This window comes from Trichomycterus rosablanca, chromosome 13 (genome assembly GCF_030014385.1).
Source record: "Trichomycterus rosablanca isolate fTriRos1 chromosome 13, fTriRos1.hap1, whole genome shotgun sequence".
Lineage (NCBI taxonomy): Eukaryota > Metazoa > Chordata > Actinopteri > Siluriformes > Trichomycteridae > Trichomycterus > Trichomycterus rosablanca.
In genome coordinates, this window is record NC_086000.1 from 9,720,289 (window position 1) to 9,734,190 (window position 13,902).

The 13,902-nt window shown below is 38.1% G+C and overlaps 1 protein-coding gene across 1 annotated transcript; it reads right to left on the reverse strand.

Annotated features, from left to right (window-relative positions):
- Positions 1–207: 207 nt before the first annotated feature.
- id2a (inhibitor of DNA binding 2a) lies at positions 208–3,425 on the reverse strand. Its single transcript, XM_063006982.1, has 3 exons — positions 2,984–3,425; positions 2,791–2,851; positions 208–808 (listed from the first exon to the last, which is right to left on the reverse strand). Exons 1-2 carry the CDS (start codon positions 3,332–3,334, stop codon positions 2,795–2,797), a joined length of 408 nt encoding a protein of 135 aa, XP_062863052.1. The 5' UTR covers positions 3,335–3,425; the 3' UTR covers positions 208–808; positions 2,791–2,794.
- Positions 3,426–13,902: the final 10,477 nt, after the last annotated feature.

Consider the following 13,902-nt stretch of genomic DNA (forward strand, 5'->3'; position numbering starts at 1 on the left):
CAAAAATATAAGTGGTCCAGATTACAACCTAGACAAAGTGGGCAATTGTGACACGAACATTGCTCAAATTGCATGTGCAGTTTGTAGAAGAGTGCAGGTTTTGTTGGGCTAGTATAAATAGAGCTAAATAAGAACAGCTGCACAGCACCTGCCACCCAACACAGCTCAGCTTTAATAAAAGCCTATAGACTACAATAGACATGTCGCTTCAAATAAAGCATTTGATTTATTAATTTTCTATAAAAGTTACAATTTACAATTACTTTTATAAAAAGTTTCAGCATAATTAAATACAGCATGACACTTTGCAGCTTGGAAGTCCAATTTCTGCAACTATACAAGATATAACTTGGAGAGAGAGAGAGAGTTCATGAGGTTTCACGCGCTCAGGTCAGATCCAGTCCCGACAAAAAAAAAAAAAAAAAAAATGAGATACAGACTAAACTTTGTACAGTAAATAAAGCATTCGAGCTTCTATTCACATTGCCATCTTCAGCAAAACAGCAGTCCTCTCACTCTGAAGAAGAAATTGGTGCCATCGTGGTTTACCTCATGGTTCCAGGAATATAGTGCTTCTTAATCTTCTCGAAGGAAAAAGAAAGAAAAAAAAAAAAAAACTAAAAAGGAGTCCATAGATAAATAAACAACGTCCAAACCGACACATCACATACATTGTCCTTTAGACGCAGATGCCTCTCATTCAGGTGAGGGAAAGGTGGAGGGTGAGGGGGTGAAATCCAGGCGAGGAGTAAATTTCAGGGGGAAACTGGCTTCCCGGGTCCTGTGTGTTCAGGTCTTAAACAAACACCTGCAAGAGGTTGAGAAAGAAGCATTTAGCAAAGACAAACGGGCCCGAGATCCGGACAGAGCGGCGCCACTGAGGAAACCTGGCTCCATACAGCCTTTAACCAAACACCCTGCAGCACCCTGACTGACTGCAGAACACACAGAGCTTCAGGAACCTCCACCACTAACACCAGATACTGTTAAACACCATCAAGAGGTGCGTGTAATTCTACATGCTCTGCCTTATTACTGCCTTAAACAAACATAATCATAACGTCAACGTCCAATGTAGTTAATGAGGAAAACACTTTGCAGTTACATTTACTTGTTTTACTGACCTTAATATTACAAACAGTCTATCTTTAATACAATATCATCTATTTGTAACAGGATACAATCGGAACAAAGCACTTTGACGCTTATACATGTATTAAACACCACATTTCAAACGCCATTCACACTAAATAGTAGGTTAGAACAGTATGCAACTGTTTAAAGCGCATACAAGAATAACAAACATAAAATCATAGATAATTATACACATTACATGTTAAACCTCATACAAATGTACTGAACAGTACGGTATAGTAAAACACAAGTGCGTACACTTTCTATCTGTACTAAACAGTAGGGTAGAATAGCACCCACACCAGCTTTACACACATACTAAATTGAACGGCACCTTTGCAATATTGTAATAGAGTAGAAAACAGCTATGTTTTAAAACACGTACTATTAAACTAAATAGTATGGTAACTAAGTAAGCAGTATATCAGATTCTCAACCTCTTGCAACCCTAACATGGGTTAAAACATACTATTAAACAAAATAGTATGGTAAAACAGAACGTCAGACAGTACAACAGTCTACTATTAGGTTAAACGTTAGTATCAAGTAGTAAGGTAGAATAGTATGCAACATTTGGAACAGAATGTATTTCAACTTAATAAAAAAAGCTTTATAAAACAACAGTCACGTTTAGAACATCATACATCCATATGAAGTAGTAAAGTGGAATAGTGGTCACGTTTCAACCTTTGTATGTGATAACAGAACAGCTTTAGTGTTAAAAAGGTCAAAAATGCAAACACTAGTAAAGCGTTACAAGTATGTCATTTTATCCCTTACTCGTAGAAATCATATAAATTGGTAAAGTAAAATAATCCACAAAACCTCACACAAGTCAAGAGTAATGTAGGCTATTACTTTGCCAAATTGCATACCACCCTAACTTACTATGTTGTGCATTAGATTTAACGTTCCTGATCTATCAGTTCAATAGACTATCACTTGGTACTACAATGTTTTGCAATAGTGTCAGCTGTAAGTTTACATCGTGTCAGTTTTATACATGTTAAATAGGCTACAATATTTTATTTGAACTTCCATGCGTCATCTATAGCTTTTATGATGTATAAATAAATAACAGCCATGCCATAGTTTCATATGGACAATATAATCAGTAATGTACGGTATCAACGTTGTGTTGAAACCTATTGCTTTAGTCCTTTCCCAATAAAACGATCATAGTGACCCTTTCTCACAGAAGTCATATAAAATGGTCCACCAAACCTCAAACAGCCAAGAGTAATTAATGTAGGTTATTACTTTGGCAAATTGCATACCATCCGAACTTACTATTTAGTGCATTGTATTTAATGTTCTAGATACTATAGTTCCATAGACTATCACTTAGTACAACAGTGTTTTGCAATCAAGTCTGAGTTCAGTTTACATCATGCGAGTTGCAAACATGTTAAAATTGCTGATGTATAGGCTACAATATAATTTTATTAGAATTTCCATGTCATCTATGGCTTTTATGGATCCATGCTATAGTTTCATACAGACAATATAATCAATTATTTACAGTATCAACGTTGTGTTAACACTTATTGCTTTAGTTATTTCCAAATAAAATGATTCTAGCTTGACAGAATACAACAGATTTGGGTTAATCTGCGACTCAGACAACAATAGTACAATAGTAAATGAATTATTTACCTGATTAACGGTAAAGTGTCCGGCTGTCCTCTGTGATCAAGTCTGACTGAAACTCTGGCGTCTACAAAGAAAGAGGAAATGCGTTTAATATGAAGATCAGAAATACATTATAACAAAGACATATTGCCAGAATGCAAATAGGCTCCTGATCTCATTGTGGTGCCTGTTTCATGATCACGTCCAGCATGTTTACCTGTAAGGACAGGATGCTGATGTCTGTGTTGATGGTGGTGAGAGGGGATCTGAACGTGCCCTGGCCGGGTCGGGGGTGATGCAGGTTGCTGATCGCGGAATGTGAATCGAGGGCGATCTGCAGGTCCAGGATGTAATCGATGACATGCTGCAGGATCTCCATTTTGCTCACGTGTTTGTTCTGCGGGATGCTCGGTACCAGCTCCTTGAGCTTGGAGTAGCAGTCGTTCATGTTGTAGAGCAGGCTGAGGGGATCGTCCGCGGGGGGCTTGCTCCGTGCCAATCCCAGGCTTTGCTCCGTCATGCTCGCTCCGCTTTTCCGGAAAGACCGCACTGGACTTATTGCCTTCATGCTGACGCTGTGTTTAAAACGACGATCTCGGGTCGGTTATATAGATTGACTATTAATCTGCTAGTTCTTCTCGGTCTGTTCGCTGCGCTGTGGAAGCAAACGCACTGGATTAACCAACTGTCTTCGCTTAATATATAGCCAGCTGGGTGGGTTCAGACGCGGCGCTTCGGACGCATCTGATTGGTCCTGCGCTTTGTGTCAATCATTCTTTTGGCCCAGTGCTGTTAGCTGGCCTGCATTGAGCGCATGTCCCGCCCACGTGTCGTTGCTTTGTAACCAGTGAGAAGCTCGCATGAGGAGGCGCTGAGTAGCTTCAGCTTTCAGAGCTAATTCCGCAATTCAGTGTACCTGTTTCTGATCAACACAATTGCTCACTCGCTACAGGAGCCTGCTTTCAGTCCTGGATCTCTATTTAATTTAACAATAACAACTAAATATAGGCAAATCTTCAGCAAATAGCTGATTGTATTGAGTTCATTAGGATTTTAACGTCATGTTTTTACACTTTGGTTACATTCATGACAGGAACGGTAGTTATTCATTACACAAGGTTTATCAGTTCACAAGTTTATATCAAGCAGTCTTGGACAATTTAGTATCTTCAATACACCTCACTTGTATGTCTTTGGACTGTGGGAGGAAACCGGAGCACCCGGAGGAAACCCACGCAGACACGGGGAGAACATGCAAACTCCACACAGAAAGGACCCGGACCGCCCCACCTGGGGTTCGAACCCCCATTGTATCCCATTGTATCGAGTAAGGAGTAAGGATCAGCTATGATTAATGACATGTAACTGTATGGACATAAGTGTACAATGATAACATTTGTTCACTTTGTATATTACAAAATGTTTATTTATAGTCCTAACTGTTCTGACTGAATTTGCATGTAATATTTAAGATTGTGTGTTTAATATTATTTATATATATATACTTTATTTGTCATATATACATCTACACGTGTACAGTACAATGAATGTAATGTTCTAGATACTATAGGTCCATAAACTATCATTTAATACAACAGTGTTTTGCAATCAAGTCTGAGTTAAGTTTATTCTTTCTTCGCATATCCCAGCTTGTTTGGAAGCTGGGGTCAGAGCGCAGGGTCAGCCATCGTACGGCGCCCCTGGAGCAGACAGGGTTAAGGGCCTTGCTCAAGGACCCAACAGTGGCTGCATAGCAGAGCCTGAATTTGAACCGCCAATCTTCCGTTTGATAGCCCAAAGCTCTAGCCACTAGGCTACCACTGTCACTATTAATTTACTTTACTGTTATTAAGAGCACGCCACATTCATTAACCCAGAAGAAACTGTGTAAGAACATGGCAAACTTCTCATGGCAAACGATCAGTATTTAGATTTACGGATTGAAACCCAGGACCCTGAAGCTGTCCGCACCCACTCCGCCAATATCACCACTAGTTCTGCTCCGTCACAGGCTCTCACTCACTCTTACACCTCAGAGCAGTTGAGAGCAGCACATTCAGCTTCTACATGTTCTGAAAGTTGAAAGAAAACCGTAATACCTAATTAAACACATGCATTTCTTCAGTTGGTTAGGGTACTGGACTAGTAATCAAAAGATCGCTGGTTCAAGCCCCACCACTGCCAGGTTGCTGCTGTTGGGCCCTTGAGCAAGGCCCTTAACCCTGAATTGCTCAGATTGTATACTGTAACAGTTCTGTAAGTCGCTTTGGATAAAGGCGTCTGATAAATGTTGAAAATGTAAAGTACAAAAGCTTGGCATTTTCTAAGTATTGTAGTAAAATACCTGATTCCAAGCTCCAAAAGCTTACAAAAGAAAAATAAATTGCACAAGAGCAAATTAACATCAGTATCTAATACTGAGGTGCAAAAACTATGCATAATATGAATTAACTGAATACAGTGTATTGTATTATTATACTAGTATTTATATACATATAATTCTGCAATATTGCCACCTAAATGTTTGTGGACTATACAGTATTACCTGTATTTCTGCATTAATTCCCCACACATAATAAAACACAAAAAGCTGCCTAATAAAACGTATCAAAGTCTTTACTAAACACTTTAATGAATAGAACCCAGGACCCTGAAGCTGTGCGCACCCACACCCCCCATATCACCACTAGTTCTACTTTGTCTCTGGATCTCACTCACTCTTCTACCTTGGAGCAGTTGGGAGCAGCACATTCAGCTTCTACATGTTTTGAAAGGTGAAAGAAAACCGTAATACCTGAGTAAACACATGCAGACACGAGAGGAAAAAGCCGAACTATTTACAGATCCTAATCAGATTTAGGGTTCGAACTCGTATTCACTGGAGCTTTGTGTACAGAGTGCATGGATGTATGACTGTTTATACATTTATAGATTAAAAAGCAAGGGCACCATTAAATCATGCTTGTTTTTGAACGTTGGGCGTGCTGGCTTAACTTGTCAAAACTGGACGTTTTTCACTTTTTTATGACTTTTTATGTCAACAGAATAGCCTGTATTTTAAGGAGTTTGAAGGAAATGGAATTGTTGTCCCAAATTATTTCGATCAGTTTTGGTTACATGTTCGTAAACAAGCTTTAAATTGTAAAATAATAATAACAAACCAATCCAGTATATACTTTCAGATATTGATACTCAGTGATAGATTGGGACACTCTTGAATGAAAATTCTATGAAGTGTAAACATAAATAATGCTATGTTTTGCATGTTATCATGTTTACACGATACAAATAGAAGTTTTCAACTGTAAACATTATAAAAAAGTAATAAAATTTCTCACAAATACTGGACTAATCACAAACATCTGAAAACAGACAACATCGAAAATCTAACGAATTACCTCTCAGCCACGATTATTAATTTCATGTAGACATGGTGTTAAACCCCTCAATCAACCAATCATTCACGAATATAAAACTGAGGACTCGCATACGAAGATAAATAAAACAAAAAGACTACAAGAAGACTACAAGAAAGACTATGACTTGGAAAAATAAATAAATAAATAAATAAAAAACTTCAATGTTCCTGCCATGAATGTAACCAATGTGTTAACATGGCGTTAAACAATAAAATAAACAAACAAACACGATATAATACATTTAAATATTCAGTATTATGTCGGTTATTAATTTATTTGCCTTGTGCAACAAACAATCCACTGTATTGTTATCAAGGGCATCAGTTTAAGTGAATATTCAAGTTATTTGTTTAGCATGTGTTTTTTAATAATTAAAAAATGAATAAATAAAATCATTTGGGTCCAAATGATGGTGGACTTTTCTTAGAATGTACATCCCACTGGGTTTACACTGAATCTAAAAGAAAGCACAGGGTCATCCTAGAGATTTCTGTCCAGCAGTTGACCAGTATTAAGACACGTTTGCAGAAGTGTACTGGAATGCAGTTGTGCTTATGTGCAGGAATGCACCGTTTTCAAAGCCCATTTTGAACCCTTTAGAAAATACTATGCACAAACATCTGTTCCTTTGCATTCTATATATTTAACATGTTTATTGTATTATAAAATAAGTATAGTGCTCTTCCTTCTTCTCCACGCGCATTGTATAACGAGATGAGATCTTGTGCACATCTGGAGTGATCGACTCTGTAGATCGCCCCCCACTATTGTTCTTTCAGCTGTGTACATTGAGCCCTGCGCCCTGACTGATCTCTGACTGCTGATAAATTGGCACCCGGTTAATCAGAGCAGCCCGCTGCAGTGCAGTGAGTGCAGTGCAGTGCAGTGAGTGCAGTACAGTGCAGCACAGTGAGTGCAGTGCGGTGCGGTGCGGTGCGCAGTGTAGTGCAGAGAGCAACAGCACTTGCACAGACTCTCTGGCGCCGGGCGCGTGACGTCATCCATTGAGCGCAGCCCCTCGGACTCGGTCTCGCGGCGCCGCCCGGGCGGCTGCCATGGAGACCAGGGTCGGCGAGTGTGTGTGTGTGTGTGTGTGTGTGTGTGTGTGTGTGAGAGTGAGTGGCGGGGGTTATCGCGCGCCGGCGCTCTCGCGCTGATCAATGGTGCTGAGAGTGCTGACTGATCGGAGCGGTGCCCGACACCTACGAGTCTCTCGCACTCCAGGGCCCGCACACCTGCACTCATCTGCATTTCTAGATGTACAGTTAACGCTGAGAATTTTCTCATCCTTCATCAGAGATGTGCAAGATAAGACAATGCTAGCTGCATGTAAACAAAACCAGGTGTAATGTGCACACGCATCATACCAGATCTTGAATACATTCAACCAGATCGTTAATTACTGTCACACTTTACTGCATGTATTTGCACAGCTGACTATCTTTATAAAACCTTCTTTAGTTGGCAAGTTTGTTTGTTTATTAGCATTTTAACGTCATGTTTTACACTTTGGTTACATTCATGACAGGAAAAGGTAGTTACTCATTCCACAAGGTTATATCTTAACAGTCATGGACAATTTAGTATCTCCAATTTACCTCACTTGCATGTCTTTGGACTGTAGGAGGAAACCGGAGCACCCAGAGTAAACCCACGCAGACACAGGGAGAACATCCTGTCTAGAAAATGTATCTCAACCTTTGGTTGAACCCAACAACTTCTCCAAAAGCCAAGTGTTCTTGTTAATGAATGAACACTGGGGGTGTGAGTAGTAAATGTGTTCTGCACCACCACGAGACACAAAGTCTGAGTCTGCTCCTCTCAAAACAAAGTACACATCGTTAAAAATAACACAGTAGACAATGGATTGATTTAGTTGTTTTTTTTTGTGCTGAAGATCATGGTGGATTTAGCGCTATCCAGAAATACTGGGTGTGAGGCTGGAATACACCCCACACAGGGCATTAAGCGGTCTCAGGGCAACACCGACTGTTTACCAACTTACTCACACCTAAGGGACATTTTATAACAGCCAAGGCATCTTGTTGTGTTCTGAGATAACATGCACAAACTGGGAAATTATTGAAAATGGTTCCTCTGGATACATGTTGCTGTTCGGCACCCACTCTTCATGCTCATCCAGACCAGGGCAATAGCTGTAATACTACAGTGCAGAATGACAAGGAGAAAATGAAAAGGTGGACACAATATACATTATGTTACACAGCTGCTGTTTATTTAGATAACACAAACACATATAGCGTACAGTTAATAGAAAAATGAATCTGTGTGTTGTAGCCTAGTGGTTAAGGTACTGGACTAAAAATCAAAAGGTCGCTGGTTCAAGACCCACCACTGCCAGGTTGCTATGGTTGAGCCCTTGAGCAAGGCCCTTAACCCTCAATTGCTTAGACAGAATACTGTCAAGGTACTATAAGTCGCTTTGGATTTAAGAGTCTCCTAAATGCCGAAAATGTTAATGTGATGTACAGAGGATCGTGAGGTCTGCAGAGAAAATCATCGGGTGCTCTCTACCCACCCTGGAGGACCTACATTGGTCACGTTGCCTTCAGAGAGCTCACAAAATTGTAATGGACAAGTCTCACCCCGGCCACCATCTGTTTTGAGTTATTACCGTCAGGCAGACGGTATAGGACTATCAGGACAAGGACAAACCGGCTCAGAAATAGCTTTTATCCCACCACAGTACGAACCTTGAATACCTCCATTTAAAGTGTTTTCAAACACATGGGACTGTGCAATTTCACTATACACAAGGGACTGTGCAATTTCAGGTTATATAGTTTTACAAATAGGGCAATGTGCAATTTCCACCAACCTGACAGAAGTGCTATTTGTGTGTTATTGCTATTGTTGTTATTATAAATGACAACAGGTTTGTGTTTTATTGTATTGCTGTCTTTGTAAATTCTGTAAATTTTGGTAATTTTTGTAAATTCTAGTTTTTTAAATTTATTTTTGATTGTTCATAACACTAGAGAGTATTGCACCTTTCTTTATACCTGGTATAATGACAATAAAGATATTCTGATTCTGTATGTCTCATGAAACATCCGGTTAGATGTATTTTGATTTCCCTGTCAAGATAAACTACTTGATGTTTTTATTTGTTTAAAACGTACTTCTAAAAGCATATTAAATACAACAAGAACATTGCATGCAATATTATTAGACCTTTAAAAATATACAGATATAGTGATCTGGGAAAATATAGGCATATTACAGATTGCATATATTGTTTTCTGATTTCCTTATCTGTACATTTACATTCACGGCATTTAGCAGACGCTTTTATCCAAAGCGACTTACAGTACTGTGACAGTATACAATCTAAGCAATTGAGGGTTAGGGGCCTTGCTGAAGGGCCCAACAGTTGCAACCTGGCAGAGGTGGGGCTTGAACCAGCAGCCTTCTGATTACTAGTCCAGTACCTTAACCACTAGGCTACAGCTCCCCTGTATGTAAAGATCTACTGATAGTGTTTGCATTCTTTGAGCTGAAATCTGTATCTCTTTTTAGAAGAAAAATAAACATGGCATAGTTGGCAGAAAGTCGAAAAGTTCTCGGCAGGACGGCGTCTGAGTGTCTGTCCCACCCACCACTGTTGTTCCAGCTCAGTGCAGCTGCACACAGACCCGGTCCATCTTGCACTATTCCATTTCAACTAAACCCGGCCAGGAGGACATGGAAATTCCCATCAACTAACTGCATGAAAGACTTCTTTACCCATAAAGAGGATTAAAGTGAAAGTTTAACACACATACACAAACTTCCTTCTGACAACCTGAGCTGAGAATGCATACTAGTAAAACTTTAAACACGTCAACTAATCGTTATTGTCTAACACGTGCACCCCCATCCAAAAGCCTCTGTATCATTTATTCCAAATCAGCATAGGACGTCCCTTATATTCGAAGACGACGCTTAAACATAGTTTTAACAGACTTTTCTCCTTGTTTGCATCCAAATCCAGAATAATCTGTATAGTAGTGTTTCCTCCTCTGTGCTTCAGGTTCAGTTCTCCCACGCGCCCGTCGCGTGCAGCTCTACACACATGAAAGCGCGGCGCACGACTCTTGTAGTAACCTCGAGCCCTCGGGGGCGTGGCCTTCCTCTCCCCTGCTATTGTTTTGTTTGCTACCTCAAGGGAGAGGGAGCCAAGTTTTATTGTTTAAAGGTTTAAGCAAGTGGATTATAAATGAGAGAAAACTGCACCTAAAAACACGCGTCCTTGCTGGCTGGTTTACATTCCTTTTTTATAGATACACCCCCCCCAACAGCTCTTAAACAAAACATGTCTACATGAAGTTTTACATGTTACGGTGTCCTTGAGGGTTTCTTTCTTGTATTCTGCTTTCCTGCAGAAGGTGAAATGTTGCTCTAAATTACCATAAATGTGTGTGTGTGTGTGTGTGTGTGTGTGTGTGTGTGTGTGTGTGTGTGTGAAAAGATAACACTATATGATAACAATTGAGTTTACATGCACACTATGAAATAGTCATCTACACTGTAAGCCCAGACTTTATATCTAATCAAACATTTTTAGTACAACATAAATTATTTAAGTTTTTTTGCTCTACTATAAAATTGACTCATTTGAGTACACAGTTAAATGTGCTAAAAGTTTAATGAACAAAAAAAATTACTTTTCAATCAGATTAACCTAAAAAAGTTCATTTACGTGTAAGTCCGCCTTTTTCAGCTTGCTGTTGGTGAATCAGGCAAAAATTATTTTCTTGTGTTCGGGTAGCCATTTGTTTTAACTTTTGTAACCTGTTGTTGCAAATTACTTTTTACTTTTCATTTAAGGCTTTTTGCAAAAGTAAACGTGTCTTTCTTGAATGTCTTTTGCGAAGTGAAACCTTCGTTAAACTAAGTCGACGAACATTTTCTTCCTGCTATTTTTGAGTAGCAGGTACACCAGTCTGATGGGGCTTTTTCATCTTCCATTAACCCAACTCCAGTCTAATTTTACTTAACAATTTTGTTTAAAATAAATTATCTTAAGGTTGACACTAAATAAATAATCAAACAGCGCTGTTTTATTTGCCGTATTTAGGCTACATGCTAGCATGCTAGCCTTCATACGAAGCAAAGAGTGTGCTGGCTTGCTTTATTTTAATCCTTAAATGAATGGTATTAATGTTGATATTAATACTTCTGTTCTTGTTTTGTTTTAGAGAGCTGCAGCCAAACGTGAAGAAATCAGCTTGCTGTGTGAAACTGAGTACAGGTTCATGGTTACTGTAAAGAGCTGTTTGTGTTTCATCAGAACTTTATATACAGTTTGTACAGTTTTAAAGATGTTTTCTTGACATTTTGTATTTTAAGTAAATACTTCTGAAGTGAAATAAAAGAAAAATAATTTTATTATTCTGTCTGTTTTTCTATAAACATTTCTAATTGATATTTAAAATGTAATTAACATGAAAACTAAAAAGAAATAAATTTTTTTTTTTAATTGAGCTCAAGATAGTAAGTAGAATTATTGGGAAAAGCAGTTGGTATAACAAAAAAAGGATGTTATACTTGTAGAGTGTAGAAACAAGGAGGTGGTTTTAATTATACATTACTTAACTTTTTTAGGGCAACCGGTTTCCTCAAATTTTTTAAGTAAATTGAACTTATCTGGGCTTACAGTGTAATAATTGAAAGATAACTAACTTCAGCCCAGCCATAACATGCATGTAACCACTATTCCCTGATTTTACTGAACTTGTACAACACATGCAAATACCACTGTGGTCATGCTCTATATGTCCCTAAGCAGTATGTATAGCAATACATATTGGGTATTGTAGATGAATTATGCAACTAATATGCTTGCATCCTTACTTATTTGTATGCACTATATGGCCAACATATGTGGAAACCCCTCCTAATTATTGATTTCAAGTGTTTTAGACACACCTTCCTCTAATAATATCACTCACTTTAAAAAGTAACTCAGATGGCCTTTAGCCAATACTTAAATATATGCACTGTTGTATGATAAAAAATCAAGTTACATGATGTTACCAGATTTTTTACCTGCAGTTGTTATTTTTTTGATTGATTGATTTACTTTATTAATCCTCGAAGGGAAATTGTGGTGTCGCAGCAGCAATAACAATTTGTCGCAGTAGCAATAACAATTCTTTTTTGAGTTCTGAAAACGCACAAATTATAAGTGTTGTTTCAACACACTATAATGACTTACCTGAACTTAACATATTTGATTAAATAATAAAGAACACAAATCTGCTTGAACCAACTTAAATACATACATTGTACAACTTAATTTTCTCAATAGTTTGAATTCGCCCCATCCACACTAACAAATTCAAATTCCTCTGCATATGCCTGGTCTAAGTTCTCAAGGCACAAACCTTCTTGATTTTGGACATTTTATGAAAATTGGAGCACGTTTTTATAAGCACGGCAAGTGTTCTAACTGTAGCAAACTTTTTTATGATCCACACAGCCAGGTATTCTGCTTTTGTGATGGATTACCTCTGCCCGCTTTGCTGCTATTTTGAAAAAAGGTCAGTAGGCACGCAGTAATTAGCTAGCTAGATAGGCTGCTTTTCTTAAGTCTGCCATAGACTGCGTTATAACTGCTACAAACATTTTACAAAAGTGATGTTGTTTTTTCATATTGTTGCCCACTTGGAATGTTAAAGTAGATGCGTTCTGTCACTAATCATCCAGTCTTGGTAATAATTCATGTCCCCATGTTCTTTAAATTTAAAGTTTAAATTGGTTCACATTCAGCAGAAATCAAACAGAGGCTCTTAAGTGTTTTGTAATGGTATACAGCAGGCCAAATATTTGTTTCTTTCTTTTTTTATGCTTTAAGTACAATGTGATGTGAAATTACAGTGTAGAATAAAGTTAGTCGTATTGTCTAATGTCATATTGTCTTTGCTTTGTTGACTTTGTTCAGAAAGACTGACATTACTGAGAAAGAACACGAGCTGGGTGAAAAAAGATTCAGTGAAATGCTAGTAGCTAGTCAACAAACATTTAAATCAATGTTTAGAGATATTAGGCTACATTTGTTGGATCAACGTAATTCTACAAGCAGTTGGCATAACTCAAAAAGACTAATGCAAAACTTTGCCTTAAGTTTTTTTTTTGGTGACTGCTTGATTTCTTTAATATTCATTCAACTTCTGTTCATGTTGACAGTTATTAAGTTCATGCTATTTAAAAATGCTTTTTACTAAATTATAAAAAGCTAATCCACCAAACTTAAAATATTGTGTTGGATCAACGTAATTCTACGAGCAGTTGGCCTAACTCAAAAAGACTAATGCAAAACGTTGCCTTAATATTTTTTGTTGACCCAATGTTTTATTTTTTAGAGTGACCATGCTGAGAGCGATCTACCATGCAAAAAATATTAACATTGGTGTAGAGGATGGATGATTGTGTGTTTGCCATAGGTATTCCAGCCACCTGAACTAAACCCTTCTGACAAAATATGGACTGAACTATAGAGGAGAGTTCCCAAGAAAGGTCCTAAAGCGATTCTGTGTAATAGAGAATAATCAGCCCTGTTACGTTGGCAAATTAAGGCTGCACAAATTACTAAGTGCCAATATTTGTGACATATGGGTTTGTTAAAAGACAATATTTATTTGGGTAGGCATATTTTATTTATTCTAAAAATATTTTAACTAAATTAAAAAACAAACAAACAAAACAGTGAGGT

Bases quoted from the DNA above. Each gene is read 5' to 3' on its own strand.
- id2a (XM_063006982.1), bottom strand. From the start codon at position 3,334: ATGAAGGCAATAAGTCCAGTGCGGTCTTTCCGGAAAAGCGGAGCGAGC. The intron at 2,852-2,983 runs GTAAACATGCTG...CTTTCTTTGTAG, and splicing joins TCAGCATCCTGTCCTTACAG to ACGCCAGAGTTTCAGTCAGA.